Consider the following 22,475-nt stretch of genomic DNA (forward strand, 5'->3'; position numbering starts at 1 on the left):
TTCACTAACTGTGAATCAACCACCAAGAAGAAACTCGTTTCGTGACGTCGACGCTGGGTTGGGTCGCTCGTGAGAGTTGCTCCTTCGCACACGTGTGCGGAAAGGTGGGTGAGTGCAGTGAGGGTAGCGAGTCACTCTTCAAACCAGTATGATAACAGTCACTCAGCGTGGTGCGTATAAGCATAGATATTGGTAGGGGAAGGTGGGGCAAGACGACCATATGGGGCAAGAGGAACAATCGCTCGTAAGGCCGTAATTTTTACAATTTTGATTATTTCCAGCATGAGGACTTGTTGCTAGCAATGCTGATTCTACTACCACATAACCGTCAAAACGACGTAAACGCCACGGGGCATAAGATTGAGTGAAGTTTTTTCAAAACCTTGGTTTCCTTATAATATTTGGAAAGTACAAAATAAGGCTTAGGGTTCGTTTTAAGGCTCATTTTATCAAAATGATTTTTTTCCTAGATCAGTAGTGTCCCTACCAGTGACTTGCACGTATTATAAAGTATTATTTATGTTTTGGTTATTTTTGAAGAGATCTTTTAAAAAATCTTGTTTAGGTGGGGCAAGTGTACTATATGGATTTTTAAAAAAATACGGAATATGGAAAAAATACGAATTGAGGCAGCAACATATTTTATTGTGAAAAAAATACATAAAAGTTCTTAGAAACTTATAAACAATTGTTTAAAAAATTGTCCATACACGATATAATAATATCATGAAAATTTACTATTTATCATCTAACTTTTTTTCGTAAAAACGGTAAAATTTGTAATAAAATAGTATTTTTTTAATATAAAAATGAAAGAAACGTTTTAAGAGCGAGTCCACGAACAGGGCATACCCCTTTGTATGGGACGTCGTTTGGACCTCACCAATCTGCCTGAAATTTTCAGGGGTTGTTTGTACATATAAAACTAGCATCTGGCCAAAATATGAGCACTCTAGGTCAACGGGAAGTGGGGCAAATCGGTACACAAAGTTTGAAGGTTCAAAAACGTCAAAAATCGTAAAAAGGCTGTAACTTGGGCAAAATTCAATTTAATTTAAAAATTCAAAATGCATCTGAAAGGGCTTAAAAAATGCAACAAAATGCAGGATAGAGCACCCCGATTGGTTAAATCTAAAGGAGTTATTGACGTTTTAGTGAAAAAATAGCACAATTTTCAAACTCAAATAAAAAAGTGTTCCATCCAGATATCAACTCGGTTCGACCTGCAGCTTGTAGGGGACATCTGGGACTACCATCTGAAACTGAGAACACTTTGGGTAAGGCAGTTTAACATATTAAATAGATACTTTTACTTTTAGTGAATTTTTTGGATGTAAATTTATGCTCGGGGGACCCGTTAGATCCTATTTTCTGATGATAATTTTATCATATTCGTGTTCCTGAGATAATTTCACAATAGAAACATGCATAAAAATGTTTATTTTCATCCATTTTAACCCTTTAAAAAATGAAAGTTAAAAAAATTAAGATGCTGCTTTTTTTCTGGTGTCATCTAGTATCCTTGGAAACGAACTTGAATTTCAATAAATGTGAATCGAAGATTTTTTTTAACTTTCATTTTTTAAAGGGTTAAAATGGATGAAAACAAACATTTTTATGCATGTTTCTATTGTGAAATTGTCTCAGGAACACGAATATGATAAAATTATCATCAGAAAATGGGATCTAAGGGGTCCCCTGAGCAAAAATTTACAACCAAATAATTCACTAAAAGTAAAAGTGTCTATTTAATATGTTAAACTGCCTTACCCAAAGCGTTCTCAGTCTCAGATGGTAGTCTCAGATGTCCCCTACAAGCTGCAGGTCGAACCGAGTTGATATCTGGATGGAACACTTTTTTATTTGAGTTTGAAAATTGTGCTATTTTTTCACTAAAATGTCAATAACTCCCTTTAGATTTAACCAATCGGGGTGCTCTATCCTGCATTTTGTTGCATTTTTTAAGCCCTTTCAGATGCATTTTGAATTTTTAAATTAAATTGAATTTTGCCCAAGTTACAGCCTTTTTACGATTTTTGACGTTTTTGAACCTTCAAACTTTGTGTACCGATTTGCCCCACTTCCCGTTGACCTAGAGAGCTCATATTTTGGCCAGATGCTAGTTTTATATGTACAAACAACCCCTGAAAATTTCAGGCAGATTGGTGAGGTCGATGCGAGATGGGTATGCTTTGCTCGTGGACTCGCTCTTAAATACATCCTAATCTGATGTATCTAAGTGATAATAGTTCAATTGTTAGTAAATTAGCGTGTTTTTTTCAAGCATTGTTCCTCTTGCCCCAACGGGTTGTTCGTCTTGCCCCACTGCACAGTGGGCAAAAACGGGTGAAAAAAACGAATTTTTTGATGCCATCAGTTTCTGCCTGTCAAAAGTATCATTTTTAATGTAAAAAATTACGAGGAATCGATTGGTGGTACTCTCATTAGCGGCAAATGACGAGAAATGGTCCATTTTACGCCATTTTGCCTTTTTTAGGGTGTTTTTCTCGAATATCTTCAACTGCCGTAGTTTGCCGCACTTCTAAAGAATCTTATTTTTATGTAAAAAATCACGAAAATCGATTGGTGACACTCTCAATAGCGGCAAATGATCCAATGGTCCAATCGATTTCTCGTAATTTTTTACATAAAATAAGATACTTTAGAAGTGCGGCAAACTACGGCAGTTGAAGATATTCGAGAAAAACACCCTAAAAAAGGCAAAATGGGGTAAAATGGAGCACTGTCATTTGCCGCTAATGAGAGTACCACCAATCGATTCCTCGTATTTTTTTACATTGATGATGATACTTTTGACAGGCAGAAACTGACGGCATCAAAAGATCCGTTTTTCACCCGTTTTTGCCCACTGTGCACTGGTTGAGTAGAACGTACGAAAAATCAAAAATTTTGAAATCATTTTTTACATAAAAAACATATTTTTTTTAAAACTTGTTCTATCAAAGTCTCAGTCAAAACCTGGAATAAAATGATTCTAAAAAATCCGACAGATTTTTTTACGTTTTTAATGGGTTATAACGAGCATTTCCTTAGCTTGTTACACTTGCCCCACTTTCCCCTACTCTTGAAGCGTGTTTGGTGATATAAATAGTCAAAAAGTGGATGTTCGTTGAGTGACCTTTTCAACAGTTTTTTTTGTTGTTGAAATTGTTCTTTCACTGTAAATTATGCCACTTGGCAGCTTAGCGATGAAAATATTCGTAAAATAGTTGTATCATTTGCACACCACACTCTTTTATTACTTTTTGTAGTCTGCAAAAAAAGGTTCTTGCATTATCAAAAAAAAAAAAATAAAATAAAATAAATTTAAAAAAACTAAATTAGGTCCAAAAACTAAATTTAGATTGCTATTTTATTTATAAAGCCGCCATCCACAAATGACGTAGCATGGATCGTCACACAGCCGTCACGAGGACTTGTTGTTTATTTTTAAAATTGCCAACACTTGGTTTACAGGGTTTTAATTGGAAATGAAAAAGGGGATGGCAAAAAGATTACTGAATTTTTGAAAGAGCGCTTTAAAACTTGATTACAGTTATTACTTTTTTTTTTAAATCGGTGTTGATTTTTCGAGCATTTAAATGTTTTAATTCTTTTCAATGAAAACACTTTTTTCATAAGGTTTTATGTTTTACCAGGTTTTACCCAGGGTTTTACCACTAATTTTATGCGAAATGTTCGGAGAGACAAATCCATCGGCTTATGAATACTGAGATCAAATTTGCTACCTTAACTTGTCGACATAAACTCTAAAAGATATTTGCAACGGTCTATTTTTTTGGTTTTTAATATTTTGGGCTTTTTAAATTTTTTATTTTTTTTATTCTTTTTAATTTTCAAAAAATTTGAAAATTTTCAATTTCAATTAAATTGGAAATATAGGCTTACAGATGTAACCTAATAACATAGCTCGTAACAGAAAACAGAATATTTTTTTCAGTGTAGTTCAGTGATGGTAGTAGCCTGGATAGTCAACTAGCTTAAATCATCAAAACACGAATTATTTTGAAAAGTGCTCGGTGACAATCTTACGGGAAATTGGATGAGCTCATACAATATTTTGAGACTGAAAAATCAAGTCTGTCATATAGAAATTGCCAGAAATCCAGAAATTTATTTTTAAAACCGCTGTAACTTTACAAGGATTCGACTTAGGACTTTAATGGAAAATTGTCTGTAGAATTGATTTCCGCATTCCGTTTTTGAAAATTTTGACGTTTAGAGCACTTCTAAAAAAAAAAAATGTTTCAGTAGATGATTTTTTTAAAGGTGAGTTGCTCCATACTGAATTTTTCGTGAGTCTTTTTGTAACAACTTAGGCTATTTTCACAAAAAAATTGAACGAAAAAAAATCGTGGGTTCACCTTCAAATTTGGCTTTTAAAATTAAAAATCAAAAAATCTCATAAAAGTGGCATGATTTTTTCTTTCGGTGTATTTTTTTCGGAAATCCCGCCAAAATTCCTACAAGTTTGTCTCTGACCACCTTGTGATACGGTGCAACGGCTTCGAGATACAGCAATATTTAAATTACGAAATACAAAAATATTCAAAACACTTACGCCCTTCTCAAATGTCATTAACGAGTGAAACTGGCTCCATAAACACAAAAATTGCTTGTATAAGCGAAAGATAACATGTCTAAAATGTTTCATTGAAATCGGAGAGGGTCGAGAAAAAAGTACCCAAAATATACAGTTTACAGATCGGCCAATGTTCAAAAAATCATAGAAAATCGATAATTGAACTTAATGATTCGCTTTTACCTTAATTTGAAAGCTTGTCTTGCGATCTTTCGAATGCTTTTTTAGAACAACTGCAAATTTTAACTTTTATATATTTTTTTTGAAGAAAAACTTTGACCCTTGAAATCTACAAATTCGGAACACTTTATTCTTACGGATGTAAACAAACTTTGATTCTCTCCAGGAGTACATATTTTCTACAAAATAATGACTGGAAACAATGAAACTAAAGCTTAATAAAGTTTTATAAATGGTCTGATAATTTTTTTGTGAAAATATCTGTTTAATTCAGGTGTTCCACAATTGTGGGAGGCACAATAACATCCCACAATTATGGAACAGGCAATTTGGAGGCAGTGTTTTGCAGCTCTGAACAAAACAGTCTCGAAATGCAGTTTTTTATTCAAAAAGAACTCCTTTTGGTAGTGAAATAGCAGGAGAATGTTCAATTAAAGGTCCTAAAAATAGAAGGGTCGCCAGAAAAGATTCATTTGGCATGCTATTGACAAATTATCACAAAAGTGTTCCGAATATGTGGGATGACTGTACCTGTTTTGGGCCGGAAATGCTTTTTTTTAGGGTTTTGAAATTTCAAAATTTTGAATTTTTAAAATTTTAATATTTTTAAGTTTAAAAATTGTTATGTTTCTGAAATATTTAAGTTTTAAAATTTTTAAATTTAAAAATTTTGAAATATTCAAATTCTGATTTTTTTTTAAATTTTCATAGAAAATTATGGACAAAAATTTGCCGCCTAGAAGATTAAAACAAATATTTCTTGGAAAATGTTTTTTTTTTGTAATTTTAACTGAAAATTTTGATTTTTCGCTTTGGATTTTTGCCTTTCTTACTAAAGAAAGGTATAGGTTTTACTTTAAGGCTGGACGTCATTTTCATCTTTGTAAATAAGACGATACAGCATGAATATTAATCGGAAAAATCGCCAAAAAATCACACTGCATTGATTTTCGACGCTCTATCGATTCATCTTGACAGAACTCGCCTATCTCCAACCCTCGAATTTTGAGAAAATAAATTCCGTGGAGGTCGAGTGATGTTCGTATGCGGTAAAATTTTGCAAAATTTTGTGTCGCGTCGTTCTCAGCTCCCATAGATCCGATTTCGAATCTTCTGAATGCAGATGAAAGCTAGTGTGCTGAACCTTAGCGAGTTTTTTAAAATAAAATCTTAAGAGACAAATAAAAGAAAAAGAAACAAAATAAATAAACAGCCTTTTATTTTCTAGTACCAATATCTCAGAAACTAATGGTCCTATTTTCAATGTTACAAAAATGAAATATTTGTGAAATTTTCTGATCTATTCGATTTTTTAATTGTGCAATCAACTCTAACATTTTAAATGAAAGTAAAACAATAATTAATATTTAACCTTTTTGAAATGTTAGTCTTGATTGATATAATCATAGGGAAGGCTTCGATAAGTTTGAGCCAGCCCAAAAAATATAAATTAAACCAAATTCCATATGTTGAAAATAATAGTTTTAGTGATAAAAAGACAAATAATTTTGTTTTTTTTTTGTGTACCTGTTTTGAAGAGCCAAGTGTTAAGTTAAAAGTTTTTTTTTATTTTCAAAAACATTTTGCGGTATTGTACATCGGATTTTGAACAAAATCAAAATGTATTTTTAAACGAGACCAAACATGAGTACGATAATATATTTTAAGTTGTTTTTATGATGAATCTTTTATTTTCATAATAATTCTTAGTTTGAAAACAACTATATCTTTTTGCTCCCTGACTTGTCGGGCCATTTGTCAAATTTTGCGATTTATTCCCACATTTAAAAATATTGTTAAAATAATGTTCAATATTTGCAAATGGTCAAAGTAATCAAATTTATACCTATTTAAGATTTATCTGATACTATATTTTTGTACAGATTGTGTATTCGGTTGGCACCGTGACTGATTTTGAGGTGCACTCATCCTTATTAAATACATGCAAGGAATTTCGAAGAAATAATTACCACAACTTTGCATACTTTTCCTATACGATTTATTCCATATCAATAAGCTTGTTCATTTTTGTTTTGTTTTTGGTTTCAATCCGTGACAATTTTATAATTTGCTGCCCGTTTTTTTTCTTCTGTTGGCTAGAAATATTTTCACTTCTACTTCTACTTTTTCTTTTCTTTTTTTTTTGCTTCTGCTTAGAGCCTTTCTTCTATTAGTTAAGCCAAGCGTGCAACGCGCGCGCAACCAGTTCTAAATCCTTAATTTTGATCGTCTCTTATGCTGTGTTTGCTTTCTTTTCAAAGTTTAGGGGGTTTCATTTAATAGCTAATCGAATCATACGTGTGTGTGTGTTTGTGTAAGTTATGATTACATTCCTGGGAGATTTGATATTGCTATGTACAATTATACGAACCCACACCTGTTTTGTGTTGTTTTCTGGTTTCTGATAGTTTTATTCTTTTTTTAATTGTTAGTTTCGTTAGCAAAGAATGATCTTTGCTAGACGTTAAATTTATAAAATAACATAATCTGTTAAACCTAAGCTAGTATCCAACGTGAAGGCCGCGAGAGGGGGCCAATTTTAAAGATCTTTTTCTTCTTCAAACTTCACTATCGTTATCACATTTTTTTATCATAATTTTATTCAAGATAGGAAATAAACTGCAATATTTATAAGTTTGCGGGGGAGATAGTAAATAAAACAGGACGAATAATATGTGCTCATCCAACGCTGCTTCCCTCTTTTTTTTAAGTGGTTGACTAAGTTTTAGGTTTAGAAAAGGTTTTTACTCTTTGTAATTCGAAAACAGTCTTTGAATTTTGAGAGAGAGAGTGCGAATCAATCTTTTTTTTTTGGGGGAATTTCTTCCGCTGAATTATCCGTGGAACTGCAGGAATCTGTTACAAAAACACTCCGGCCAGCGATGACCGTTGGACGGGTATGTCCAAGAATACTGAAAGCCTCAATTTGACAAAAAAAAAACCCTTCAATCCTTCAGATTCAGCAACCTAAAATGACAAAATACGAAACGAAAGCCTCAGGTCATCGATCCGTAACGCAGCGAGCTCTCGCCGACGGCCGACGGTGACATGTCGCCGTCGCCGCCGTCGTGGCTAGCGCCGCTCGAGCCCAGCCGGAACCGCGGCAGCCGCAGATTGTCCCGCAGGCTGTCGTACAGCCGCTGCTGGAACGTTTTGTACTCCATGTCCTCGTCGTCCAGCGAGCTCGTGTCGCCAAAGTTAAAGTCCGCCACCTCGACGATGAAGCGCTCCCGGTTCTGGATGTAGTAGGCCACGCCAAACACCACCAGAATGACCGCCAGCAGGCAGAACCCGATCGGGACAACGATGACGGACAGCTGCGACTTGGGAATGTCTGTGCGGGGAATTGAAAGAGGGGTTAGAATTTGTTGGTTTTGTCCCTCTGGCCGAAGCTACAATAATACTTATTTTTAATCTTCAAAATTTTGAGATCGCAATTTTTGTTTAGTTGCTTGGAGTTTTCATTTTAGTTTTTTTAAACAAGATTTTTTTTTAGAATCGTTGAATTAAAAAATTAAAGAATTTTTTGTAATAAATTCCACAAATTTCAAAATCCAAAAATTTAAAAAAATAAATTTCAAAATTTGGGAAACTATGAATTAAAAACTTTTCAGCTAAAAAAAAAATGGAACAAAAAGTTTTACAATTATTATTTTTATGTTTTCAAATTTAATAATATTAAATTGGGAATTAAGTAATGAAAATAATAAGAATTTTAACATGTTAACTTAAAAATTTTATAGTTAAAGAATTCTTAAACTAGTGAATTAAAAAATTAGAGGAAAAAATCAAATCAAATTATTTGCTCTACCTGCATTGGTGTTCTCGATTGCAATTCAAGAATTTATTACAAAAAATTCAAAGAATTAAAAAATCTAAAAATTTAAAATTTTTGATATCTAAGAATTTCAAAAAATTGAGAAACTCTGAATTTAAAACTTTTAAGCTTCAAAAAATTTAAATTTTAAACAATAAATTTTACAATTTTTATTTAAAACTAAATTGTTTTTTCTTGTTTTTAAATTTAATAGTGTTTGTTTATTTGTTTATTTGTTTATTTGTTTAACACCAACAGGCACCACATGCCCAAATGGTGTGCTTAAAACTAAGTACACTGAACTGAAGTGTTGAACTGGATTTAGGAATTAAAAAAAAGGAATTTAAACATTTATACTTTAAAAAATATATGGTTTGAAAAATTCTTAAACTACTGAATTTAAAAATTCAAGAATTTATTATAAAAAATTCTTAGAATTAAAAAAAATAAAAATTTAAATATTCAGGAATTTCAAAATTTGTGAAACTTTGGATTCAAAACTATTGAGCATCAAAGTAAAAATAAGAAAAAAAAATAAAATTTTTAAAACGATTTTTTTTATTTTTAGTTTTAACTATGTTGAATTGGAAATTTGAGAATTAAAAAAAAGCAATTTTAAAACTTAAGAGTTTCAAAAAATATGAATGTGAAAATGCAGGAATTTTAATTTTTAGAGTTATAAGGACATTTTTGAAATTTTTCCAATATAAAAATGTCAAATTAAAAATTTAAGAATTTTTTAAACTTAATATTTTAAAATGTCAGGAATTTTAAAAACTAAAAGTTAAGAATCAAAATTAAAATAGTTTGGAGTGTTTAGGACATTTGAGAGTTTAAAAATTGAATAATTTAAAAATTTTAGATTTTCAAAATTCAAGAATTTAAAAATAAAAAAAAAAAAACAATAAGAATTAAAAAAATAACGAGTTTGAAATGAAAAAAAAAAAAATAGAATGAACAAATTAAGGAATAAAAAAATTAAAAAAATCAAAATTGAAATTTTTGAGATAGACGTGCATGAACATTTTATGAATGCAGAAATTTAGGAAATTGCAAGAATATAAATTTTTGAATTATAAAACCGAAACTTACTAGTTTAAAGTTTATTTGTTTTAAAAAGTCTAATTAACAATTTCAGAATTTTAAACTCAGAAAAGAAATAGATTAAATATTGTATAATTTTACAATTTTTCTTTTTGCTTGTACTGATTTCTCTACCTTATATATATATTTTAATAATTGTATTATACAAGGCAAGTATAATACGCGTGGGAGTCGCTCAATCTGCATTCCTGTCACACATGAGGTCTGCACAGCTGATTCCACGTAGATTTTTCCCGCCAGTAATGACAGGAAACGCTGACAAACGGAATATGTGCCAAAATCATAAGTGGTTTTTTTAACATATAAAGGGAAATCATCGTGAACTGGAACTGCCGGTCGTTAGCCCGGGTAAAGTGGAAACGTTGAGATGATTGTTGTCCTCTGCTCTCATCTCGCAAAAAGCCATACAGAGAACCACGTCCCATTCCCCATCCCCAATCCCTTTCCCAAATCCCAATCCCCAATCTACAGTGTCAAGCGACCCGTGCCAAGGGATGTATGTCTGGAGGGGAGCAAGAAGTTTCCAGGTCTTAACGGAGCCTGCGTGGTACCAAGACGCCCCACGCAGTATGTAGTCTCCTCTGTGTCTTTGCAGGCCCGAGTCACAGTTGAAGTTTGTAGGAGTCCTGAAAACAAGGTTTATCAACATGGAAACTGATCAAAACCAAAACCCAAGTGCCAGCTGCTTCCCTCAGCTGGAACCAACGCGGAAGGAAGGAAGAGAAGAGTCGGCGGAAAACTGTAGAGTGCAGTTTGCGGTGTCGGAACGCATGAGAGACATGCACAGGAAGGTTCACATGTGGAAGGAAGTAGGAGAGTTATCCAGTACCAAACGAGAACCTTCTGTTGTTCTTCGGAGCAATTCTGCGAGAGATGGTAAGGTTACGCAACAGTTTTTGACGAAAACTAGGCAACCACATGCATATTTTCGCTTTTTTGCGAATATAGCACCGGTACAGCTGAACATTCTGAAAATTCACGCAACAACCTCACCGCTTGAGCACCCCCGCTACGATGAGCACGGTATTTTACCACTCGTCAACACAGCATCTCAGAAAACTCTCAGGTACAGATATACAATCCAAAACCGACCTCATGTGGCCTTCCAGTACTTCATGTACTATACAAGAGGAACCCGCATCCTCAACACACATCAGCGACCAAGCTGCAGGACACTGCCATCCTGTTCCCGGATCATCAAAACATCTTGGAGAAAACGGCAGGTTCAACTGAACAATGAACAATATCCGTTGCATCCAGGTTAACCTCCATCATGCTAAGGGTGCTTCCAGTATCCTTAGTCGGAGGTTCACTAAAGAGCAATTGGGGATTGCTCTCGTTCAAGAACCGTGGGTGAACCACAACAAAATCCTTGGACTGTCCTGTCAAAGCAGTAGATTGATCTACAGCAATACGCAGGCAACACCAAGAACGGCGATTCTGCTGAGCGGAAACATCAAGTGTACTCCAATCACGGAATTCGTCCAACGAGACATCGTTGCAGCAATGGTGACCGTCCCGACCACCAAGGGAAAGCAGGAGATGGTTGTTGCATCTGCTTACTTTCCTGGTTACCAGGACGATGTTCCACCGCCAGAAGTGGCCGCACTTGTGCGATACTGTAGGGCTGTCAATAAACCGTTCCTCATCGGTTGTGACGCGAACGCCCACCATACGATATGGGGAAGCACGGATGTTAACGATAGAGGTGAGCGCCTTCTTGAATACTTGACGTCTAACAACGTCAATGTATGCAATAAGGGCAATGAACCTACTTTTGTTACTGTCGCAAGACAGGAGATCTTGGACCTCACTCTGTGTAGTGCTGCTTTTGCAGACAAAATAAAAAACTGGCATGTCTCTGAAGAAGCTAGTCTATCTGATCACAGACAGATTGTCTTTGACATTGAAGCCAGTCAACTGAAAAGGGAAACGTTTCGTGACCCAAATGACACGGACTGGAACGCCTTTCGAGGTCACCTTTGCCGGTCCAAACAAGACGCTCCTTCACGAATACGAACCCCCGAAGAATTGGATACTGCAGCGAATACTCTTCAACGCAGGATCACGGCAGCCTACCAGGCGAGCTGCCCTAAGAAGGTGAGGGAAATCTGTCGGGACGTACCGTGGTGGAGCGAAAGCCTGAGCAGTCTCCGCAAGGAGGCTAGAAGGCTTTTCAACAGAGCTAAGCTCACTTCCGAATGGGATGCCTACAAAGCAGCCCTAACGAAGTATAACGCGGAGTTGAGGAGAGCCAAAAACTAGCCTGGCTAATTTCTGTGAGGACATAAGCTCGATGTCTGAAGCAACCCGACTCCAAAGGCGTTGTCAAAAGACCATTCCAACGGTCTAGGACAGGTGAGAGACGAGCAAGGCACTCTCACTGTCACAAACAAGGAAACACTGCAAGTACTCATGAGTACGCACTTTCCAGAATCAACTGAAAGAGAGGAGGATGCAGCTAGTACCCGGACTGCAGATGGCGTATGGTGTCGACCATCAAGAGAGTCAGTCCACCTAGCCCGTCGAATGTTTAACCAGTCTTCAATCAGATGGGCCCTCGGCACATTTGAACCACTGAAGGCTGCAGGACCCGACGGCATCCTTCCAATCTTTCTCCAAAAAGCAGCCGACACCATAATGGCTGAGTTGATCAACTTACTTCGAGCCAGCTTCACCCTGGGCTACATCCCTCGAAGCTGGCGCAAAGTTAAGGTGATCTTCATACCTAAGGCCGGCAGAAGTGACCCCACGATGCCAAAAGCCTTCAGACCCATAAGTCTGACAGTGACGCTGCTCAAGCTTATGGAGAAAATCACGGATAACCACATCCGGGCGGAGTTCTTGAAGGACTTCCCTTTGCATAAACACCAATATGCATACCAAGCGGGCAAATCGACCGAAACTGCCCTACACGCGTTAGTGTCACGTATCGAGAACGCACTGAAATATAAAGAATCTGCACTTTGTGCTTTTCTTGATATTCAGGGTGCCTTCGATAACACTTCGTACACAGCCATCAACGAAGCGCTCCGGTCGAGGAACGTCGATGGAACAACTGCGAGCTGGATTCATGCTATGCTTACGAGCAGAGAGATTTCAGCATCGCTAGGAGACACATCTATCACAATAACAGCAGCCAAAGGCTGTCCGCAAGGGGAGTACTCTCTCCTTTGCTTTGGCTGCTGGTGGTAGATAGTCTTCTAAGAAAACTTACACTACTCGGCTACGAAGTCATTGGATATGCTGACGACGTAGTCTTAATCATCCGGGGGAAGTATGACGGAACGTTATCGGACCGTCTACAGTCAGCTCTAAACTGCACCATGTCGTGGTGTGAGCAGGAAGGGCTGACAATAAACCCCAACAAAACCGTGATAATCCCGTTTACTAACAGGAGGAAACACGACCTTAGGCCGCCTACCTTGAAAGGAACCCAACTGACCTTCAGTTCTGAGGTCAAATATTTAGGAGTAATCCTTGACAAAAAGCTGAACTGGAATGCACATCTGGACTATGCGGTAAAGAAGGCAACTACTGCTATCTGGGCGTGCAACAAAATGCTCGGCAAAACCTGGGGCCTTAAACCGAAACTTGCATTCTGGTCTTACACCACCATCGCCCGACCTAGGGTAACCTATGCGTCGACCGTTTGGTGGCCGAAGACTGAACAGAAGACATGTCAGTCGAAGCTGACCAAGCTCCAACGACTGGCATGTCTCTCTGTAACGAGTGCAATGAAAACAACCCCCACCGCGGCCATGGAAGCCATGCTATGCATTCTGCCTTTACATTTACATGTGAAGCAGGAGGCAGCGCTTGGCGCTCTACGACTACAACGGTGTAACAACTGGGTGGAAGGAGATGGAACGGGTCACTCGCGGATCGTGAAGGCTTTTGACATTTCCCCCCTTGCAACTTCAGTCTCGGACTGCATGGAGGTGAGGCTCAACATGGACATTCCATATGAGGTGATTGAAACAAATCGCCAAATGTGGAGTAATGGAGGACCTACACTTCCAGAAGGAACTATTCGTTTCTTTACGGATGGTTCAAAAATGGGCACTTCTACTGGAGCTGGAGTCTTCGGTCCTCGAACCAGGGAAACCATATCTATGGGAAAGTGGCCTACCGTTTTTCAAGCAGAAGTGTATGCCATACACATCTGTGCGAGGACGTGTTTTATGAGAAATTATAGACACGCAAAAATCGGTATTTTCTCGGATAGCCAAGCTGCACTATTGGCATTAAAATCCTCTAAATGCGAATCCAAACTTGTTTGGGAGTGCGTCGCTTCCCTCAGGGAACTTGCTTCTCGGCATAACAGAGTCATGTTGTTTTGGGTCCCAGGGCACTGCGGCATTGAAGGCAACGAAATGGCTGATGAACTTGCTAGACAAGGCTCATCAAACATCTTCGTGGGTCCCGAGCCGTTCCTTGGAATCTCAAAAGTGCCGTGAAGCAAGAAATAACTAATTGGGGACAATTGCAAATCGCTTCAATCTGGGGCGAGATGCGAGGATTGAGACAAGCTAAAACTTTTATCACTCCAAGTCCTTCAATTGCCAGGAAACTTCTTGGCTTAAACCGTAGGGAACTACGAATACTCGCAGGGCTTCTAACAGGACATTGTCCTGCCAGATATCACCTGCACAAAATCGGCAGGTGGCCTAACAACCTCTGTCGTTTTTGTTTAACTGAGCTGGAAAGCTCGGCACATTTACTCTGCTTCTGCGGAGCACTTGTGTCTCGAAGGCTGCGGTTCTTTGGATCGCACCTTCTTACGCCGTACGATGTATGGCACCACACCCATCCCAAGAAGGTCATACAGTTTATCGACTGTATTGCGCCGAATTGGGATAAACCATGTCTGCAAAATAACCCCTCGTCTTCCGATCCAATGGATACGAGTAATTTGTAGTATGGACAGTAACCAGGGTACATCACAAAAGATAGCCTTCTCAGGTGGTCGCAGTGAACTTAACCCAATGCCCTTTGGGCAACAAAAAAAAAAATACAAGGCAAGTAGAAATTTTATTTAGGGTTTTTGTCCCTCAGATCTCTACGAGGTAAAGTAGTAAAAAACATAATAAAGCAATAAATTAAAATTTGCAAGCCTAATTTTCAAAATTTTAATCAAAAATTTACACAAAATGCTTCACTTATCATTACAGTTACTACAGGAAATTTGCAAATTTCCAAAGAAATTATGGAAATATTTTATTCCTGGAGTTCAACATATCTGGAGTTTTTTTTTAAAAGGTCCAATAAACCAAATGTTCAGTTTTTATTTTTTGGATGACTAAATAATTTAATACAGCGGCTCAAACTTGACTAAGCTAGGGTCAAAGAGCTTTAATGATTTAATAATTTAATAACTTAATAAATAAATAATTTAATAATTTAATAACTTAATAAATAAATAATTTAATAATTTAATAATTTAATAATTTAATAATTTAATAATTCAATAATTTAATAATTTAATAATTTAATAATTTAATAATTTAATAATTTAATAATTTAATAATTTAATAATTTAATAATTTAATAATTTAATAATTTAATAATTTAATAATTTAATAATTTAATAATTTAATAATTTAATAATTTAATAATTTAATAATTTAATAATTTAATAATTTAATAATTTAATAATTTAATAATTTAATAATTTAATAATTTAATAATTAAATAATTTAATAATTTAATAATTTAATAATTTAATAATTTAATAATTTAATAATTTAATAATTTAATAATTTAATAATTCAATAATTTAATAATTTAATAATTTAATAATTTAATAATTTAATAATTTAATAATTTAATAATTTAATAATTTAATAATTTAATAATTTAATAATTTAATAATTTAATAATTTAATAATTTAATAATTTAATAATTTAATAATTTAATAATTTAATAATTTAATAATTTAATAATTTAATAATTTAATAATTTAATAATTTAATAATTTAATAATTTAATAATTTAATAATTTAATAATTTAATAATTTAATAATTTAATAATTTAATAATTTAATAATTTAATAATTTAATAATTTAATAATTTAATAATTTAATAATTTAATAATTTAATAATTTAATAATTTAATAATTTAATAATTTAATAATTTAATAATTTAATAATTTAATAATTTAATAATTTAATAATTTAATAATTTAATAATTTAATAATTTAATAATTTAATAATTTAATAATTTAATAATTTAATAATTTAATAATTTAATAATTTAATAATTTAATAATTTAATAATTTAATAATTTAATAGTTTAATAGTTTGACAACTTCATAATTTATTATATTCTTGACCAAATTTTTTGTTTTAGGAAATTTCATAAATAAGCTTCTTGTTCTTTTAAATTAATAAAATGTGCGACTTACTTTCGTAAAACTGCAGTCCAACTTGGCCGATGTGCTCGGACACGTGGTTCTTCAGGAAGACCAGCACGGAACGCTGATCCGGAGTGTAGAAGAAGCGCGTAAACACAAAGTTACAATGATCGGACTGCTCCCACACGCTGGGACAGGTTTCGTTCTGCGTGATGTTGTGTCCACCTTTTGAGACAAAAGAAGAAACTGTTAGATGGGACAATCTTCGCCGAAACTCAACCTAACAAATCTTACCGACAACGATGTGGTAGCAGATGTGGAACGGCGGCGTCCCCGAACACTGGAACACCAGGTTGGCCATGTTGCCCTGGTGGACCCACTGCGAACCGGTCACGTTGAACTTGGAGATTGGATCTGTACCAGAGAAGGACACCCATTACTTTTTTCTGCAAATTCCACAAACATATCTGAAAAAGCTTACGCTGCACGATCACCTTCCGGACAAAGTGGCCGTACGTCTTCTTCGGGTCGGGCGGCACCATCGAGCTGTTGCCGCACACGAACGGCTGGCGCGAGTCGTCCACGTTCAAGTCGGACTTTTTGACGATGTGTGCCGGGAGTTCGCCCGAGTCGTCCGAGGCCTGCTCGAGCAGATGCTCCGGGATGTGCTCGCCGACGATTGCTGTGGAAAGAAACTTGTAGTTGCGATCAATGACTTCAAGTCGTGCGAACGTACCTGTTGGATCGGACATGTTGAGCAGCAGGGGACTGACGCTGGCCAGGGTATCCCGCAGGGAAGAGGATTGACGTCTTCTTCGGTTGGGTTTGACGGTGGTCGTCGTTGTGCTGGAACTGGTGCTCGTGCTGGTTGTTGTTGGCGTCGTACTGGTTGTTGTGGTGGCTGGCGTTGTTGTGGTTGTCGTGTTTGGGGCTGAAATCGAGCAATTTTGAGGTTATTCCAAAACTGTAATTTGAGTTTCTGACAATGTTCTTTGACATTCTGGTCATGTCCATGGCTACCGAGCCGAGTCAAAGTAGTTATGCCGTGACATAAGCGGAATGGCGTTAAATAACGTAGTTAATGTTTTTTAACCTTAAAAAATCAAAAAATATAATATAAATTTTTAAATTATTTTTTTTAGTTTGGGATCGCAGAACTGAAATTTTTAAATAAATTCCCAAAACATTAGGGCCGTTATAATTATTTTTCAGAGTTTATGGCTCGAAAAATCGGCGCGTTTTTTTTTTCGAAAAACTTAAAAATTTCAAAGAAATCATATTCAATCAACTGAAAACAATTTAAAATTTTACTGCTTTGATTTTAGCATGATTAAAACAGTTGACCCCGGATGTTGTTTGAATAGCGACAAACTGCAAAAATGACGAGAATAGGTCGAAAAGCTTAGTGTTTCCCCTAGAATTTAAATATGCATTGGAATTAATTGTAACATCGATTGTAAGCTATAGAGTTATCTAAGCCCGAGCTCACGCACACTAGCACCCCATTTGTTTTGCTGGCGGGTACAAAATTTAACCTCAATATTTTTCGTGTACGTACACGCAATACATGCGCACGTAGATAACTCTATTCCCATTACATTTTGTTAACGGATTGATAACCAGGGTTGTTACGGGAGAGTCGAAAAAAAATCTGCGCCATATCCGCGCCGACCTAAAATCCGAAACCGCGCAAAATCCACGCCATATAAAAATATCGCAACCAACATTTAAGAAATTTTATTTTTTAATGAATAAAAACTAATTCAGAAAGTATTTGATTAAAAAAAACTCGTTTTATGGTTAAAGGCTCCAAAAGAATGAAAGCAATAAATCCATTTAAAAAAAATCCTCAAGAGACGGTCAAGGCAAGGGTCACGAAAAAAAAATCTTCAAAATAGAAAAAAAAACAATATTTAAAAACCTAAAAGTTTAACTTCAAAAAAATAAATTAAAAAATCAAAATTAAATCAAAATCTAAAAATTATAATATGATAAAATTTTTAAATTTCGAATCTAAATATTCAAAATCTAAGAATTTTTATATCCAAAATCCTCGCTAAAATTTCACTCCGAAAAAAAAATTAATTTCCGATATTTAAAATAATGTCTTCTCATAATTCTCTTACATAAAATAGGACTTCAAAAATAGTGGAATTCAAGAATTTAAAAATTTAAGAATTAAGAATTAAAAAAAAAAACATTTTGGAATTTAAGAATTTTAGAATTCAAGAATTTTATTTTTTAGAATTTTAGAATTTTAGAATTCTAGAATTCTAGAATTGGGTCCTAAAATGAAGCTTAGATTGCTGATATTATTGTTTACAGCGATAAAGCTTATTTTTCTGAGTGCAATGACCCTTTGTACAACCACAAAGAGTTTAAAATGGATTTTTAAATCAATTTTAAAAAAATAACCTCGCGGTCCTTCTTGACAGAAAAGCTCCTAATTGACAGCTCGTTCCAAGGGGACCATAGTTGATCCATCAAAAAAATGTTGTCTAGTCAAAAAAAAAAAAAAAAAAAATTGCAATAAAATGAAAAAAAGTGATCAGAAATGGTTTCTAATCGTGTTTTTTACCGTTGTACATCAAAATTTACATAGGGCTTTAGTACCCAATTGTAGAATTTTAGAATCTTAGAATTTTAGAATTTTAGGATTTTACAACTTTAGAATTTTAGAATTTCGGATTTTAGAATTAAAGAATTTAAGAATTTAAGAATTTAAGAATTTAAGAATTTAAGAATTTAAGAATTTAAGAATTTAAGAATTTAAGAATTTAAGAATTTAAGAATTTAAGAATTTAAGAATTTAAGAATTTAAGAATTTAAGAATTTAAGAATTTAAGAATTTAAGAATTTAAGAATTTAAGAATTTAAGAATTTAAGAATTTTAGGATTCATAAGCTTAAGGATACTAAAATCATTTTAGGTTTGAGAATTTTTTTTTCTATATTGTTTTGAGTTTGATATTTTTAGTTTTTAAATTTTGACTTTTTAATTTTGATTTTTTTTAATCTTAAAATTTTCGATTACCCAAATTTTTTGTATTTTGAATTTCAGATTGCTAAAATTTTGAACTTCAAAATTTCAATTTTTTTAAATTACAATTTTAGAAATTTCGAAAAAAAAACAATATGTATTTTGATTGTTTTTGTTATTATAAAAACTTAAAAAAAAAAACAATTTTTTTCGAATTTTTGAATTTCTGTAGCTTTGAATTTGGAATGTTCTGATCTTTTTATTTTCGCCAAGAATGTTTAAACTTAGAAAAAAAAAAATTTCTACCCATTAAATTCCATTCAAAAATTCGAAAGTGGAGGCCAGCTTCTGTTACGTCCAATCAAGCTCATATTTGGCCCCCACCAGAACAAGCCCCAATAATAGTTTTTGTTACACATTCTAATGTCTATATTTTCGGGAAAAGTTTGTAATATTTGATTCACAAAATTAAAAATTGAATAAATCCAGTATAAAATTAAAAATAAATAAGGTTAAAAATCATTACTCAAAACTCAAAAGAAATTAAATATTCAGAGCTGGAGATGTTAAGAAATGACAACAAACATATAAAAATAATTTCTACATAATCTTTATCTTCGTTTTTCGACGTTTCGTACTAAGAAAACACAAACAAACATTTTCAAAATAGCCATCCGCGCCTGAGCAAAATTAGGCAGCAAATCCGCGCCAGATCCGCGCCGTCCGTAACAACCCTGCATTTTCTATCAAGGTTTTTTTTTTTTACTAATTTTAGGACCACAGATAATAGCTGTGATAGTAAGGCATTCTGAACTAGGTTTATAAAATTTCTATTTTTAGTTTTTATAATTGTATTTGTTTTTTCAACTAAAAAGTCATTTGTTTGCGGGTGTCAAAAATAAAAAATAAAAAAAGGAAAAAACAATAAATAAAAAAAAAAACAATAAATTATAGAATTCCAATTGAAAAAAAAAAAAACAAAAATCGTAAAATTCAAAAATCCGGTTGACTATTTCAAATTTGTAGGCCACGTGGTTTATGCACGATCCCTTCAAGTTATTTGTAAATTTTATTTCCAAGATGGCGGCCAAAATGGCGGATAAAATGTAGGTCGCAGAACTTGATTTTGATTCGATTAGGTCAATGGTAAAATTTCATTTTAAAGTTTTTGTACTCCAAAAAATTAGGAAGCAAAAAAAGAATAATTGCTGAAAATTTCAATTTTCAAAAAAAAAAAAAAAAAAATGTTGATTCAAACCTCGTACAGGCTGATTCTACAAAAGATTTTTCTGCGTGCAAAAAATGTAAACAGGGCAGGCAAGCTGTCAAGTTTCAACTTTAGGAAATTTTTACATTTTTGGACCACAGATCGGAAAAAGACATACATTTTAAGGAAAAACAATATTTTCATAGATTTTTGTACAAAGCATTTTGTACTTTTTTCATATATATTTTGAAGATTGAGCTTGAAATTTGGTCCCTCCCTCTCCAGCTTGCCCAGAGCCGAAGCACAAAAACTTCCGAAATTTTAAGGATAATAAATTTCGGATAATCGTAACATTGGATATTGGAACAATAAACTAAGCATATCGATTTCCAAATTTCAAACATTCAAGTTTTCAAAAAACTGATGTCCCTATTCAGACTGTAGCCTTGATTCGCCACAATCAATCAACCAGTCAACGGTGAATATTTTTTAAGAAACTCCCTACCTTGAGTCGTAGACGTTGTGGAAGTTGTTGTCGTCGCTGGAGTTGTTGTTGTTGTGGTGGTGGTGGTGGTTGTAGTTGTTGTCGTGGATGTTGTAGTTGTGGTCGTCGTCGTCGGTTCCGGAAGCTTATCGTACGAAACCACGACCAACGCCTCAATAGTGTACTCTTCATTCTCCTTGGTAAAATTGGCCAGCTGCGTAAACTCGTCCGAAGTTCCGATGTACTGACAGTTGACGAACCAGTACGTCCGGAAGTAGGTGGCCTTCTCGAGCACGCGCTTGTCGCTCTGGGTCAGCACGATCGTCTGATTCAGCGGGACCGCACTGGACACGTACTCGCTGTCCACCGTGGTGGTGTTCTGGGTGAGTTCCATCTGGCCGTTGAGCAGGCTGGTGAGGTTGAATGAAATAGATTTGCGTGCGATCTCCAGGTACGTGATGTAGTAATAGTGCCGCACGATGACCTGCGTGGAGTAGGTTCCGGCGTTGATGTTGTTGTTGTACGAAACCGTCCAGTTGAAGGTTGGGATTTTACTTTCGGCCTGTTTGGGAAGAGGGGGAGAGACATTTGTTAAAAAATTATATTGAATTCGTTATGCAACACACGGCGCAAATCGCTGACCAAGACCTCTAACGAGTGCACAATAAGCTGATTAAGGGTTTCAGAGTACCTCATCGACTGTAATTTCTAATGCACTTTCCGTTGCATTCAATTGCAAAACATTGAAATTACTCGTATTGAGCAGGAAAGACAATTTCCTGGAAGTGACCAGGCGGAACCTCACCTGCAGCTTGTTGCCCAAGTCGTCCGTCCAGGTCACCTCGTACTGGTCGTTCACCGGCTTCCCGTCGGTCATTATAGTGGCAAGGAATTCCACCGTTCCTCCCAGCACCACCGAGCCGGATGTTTTCAGATCAATAGTGTAGTCAGCGGCTAAAACTGTTCAACGAAAGAAAGCAAATTAGAAATAGAATTTGATAACAAAGGGGTGTTTTCTCCGTGACTCACCGTTTCTTGTCGCTATCACCAGCACAAGTGGCAACAAAGTCCAGAACCGTGGCCACTGCATTTTTATGTTTCGTTGAGCTCTCTCCCCCAGAAATCTACCCACAATCTCCCTTTCCCAAGAAACTGTCCCCCTGGGGTCAACCCGAACGTTTCCGTTCTAATCTAGTAGGCTGCTGATAAGCTCAACCAGTGACTTAAGACGCATTTAGCTCAGCTTGGATGCTGCGCGCCGCCGACTTATCTCGCCATGTGTCCGTCCCGACTTTGCTTACTGCACAAGGCTAGTGGCCACCGACAAATCCGCACCCCGCTTCGATTCCGTATGCTAATTATTCCACCTGGTTGCGTTGCAAAACTGTTTCGTCTGCCTTTTGCCCTTCTCCCGTCGGGGGGAGGAACCGACTTTCGCCAGCCAGCCCACTTTGATTGAACTTATGGACAAACCAACAATAAATTATGTCAACGTAGACTCGAACTGCGTTTTTCTTCACCACGTAATTATCACCAAAAATTCGCGACAAAGTTTAACTTTATGCGGAAAGCAGCGAGTGAGAAAAAAACACAACAATGATGATGACGATTTGGAATAAAAATCGCGAGGGTTGAGCTGACGGGACTTTTCTGCTGGCTCGGTCTCCTCCTCTGCGAAGAAGCGGATGAAACGAAAATGGAAACTGCTGCTTCCAGGGTAAAAATAACCCCTAAATCAATT

The 22,475-nt window shown here is 35.3% G+C and overlaps 1 protein-coding gene across 1 annotated transcript; it reads right to left on the reverse strand.

Annotated features, from left to right (window-relative positions):
- Positions 1–6,759: 6,759 nt before the first annotated feature.
- LOC6053010 lies at positions 6,760–22,444 on the reverse strand. Its single transcript, XM_038262105.1, has 8 exons — positions 21,764–22,444; positions 21,540–21,694; positions 20,756–21,296; positions 16,801–16,995; positions 16,546–16,746; positions 16,359–16,478; positions 16,116–16,289; positions 6,760–8,117 (listed from the first exon to the last, which is right to left on the reverse strand). The coding sequence occupies exons 1-8, from the start codon at positions 21,822–21,824 to the stop codon at positions 7,780–7,782; spliced, it is 1,785 nt and encodes a 594-aa protein (XP_038118033.1). The 5' UTR covers positions 21,825–22,444; the 3' UTR covers positions 6,760–7,779.
- Between the last annotated feature and the right edge of the window lie 31 nt (positions 22,445–22,475).

The sequence above is a fragment of the Culex quinquefasciatus genome, chromosome 3, assembly GCF_015732765.1.
Source record: "Culex quinquefasciatus strain JHB chromosome 3, VPISU_Cqui_1.0_pri_paternal, whole genome shotgun sequence".
NCBI classification, from domain to species: Eukaryota; Metazoa; Arthropoda; class Insecta; order Diptera; family Culicidae; genus Culex; species Culex quinquefasciatus.

What these genes read in the sequence shown, in the direction of transcription:
- LOC6053010 (XM_038262105.1), bottom strand. Translation starts at nt 21,824, where the DNA reads ATGCAGTGGCCACGGTTCTGGACTTTGTTGCCACTTGTGCTGGTGATA. An exon ending in ACTTGGGCAACAAGCTGCAG is followed by an intron (nt 21,297 to 21,539) that starts GTGAGGTTCCGC and finishes CTTCCCAAACAG; the next exon opens with GCCGAAAGTAAAATCCCAAC. An exon ending in CTGCTACCACATCGTTGTCG is followed by an intron (nt 16,290 to 16,358) that starts GTAAGATTTGTT and finishes TTGTCTCAAAAG; the next exon opens with GTGGACACAACATCACGCAG.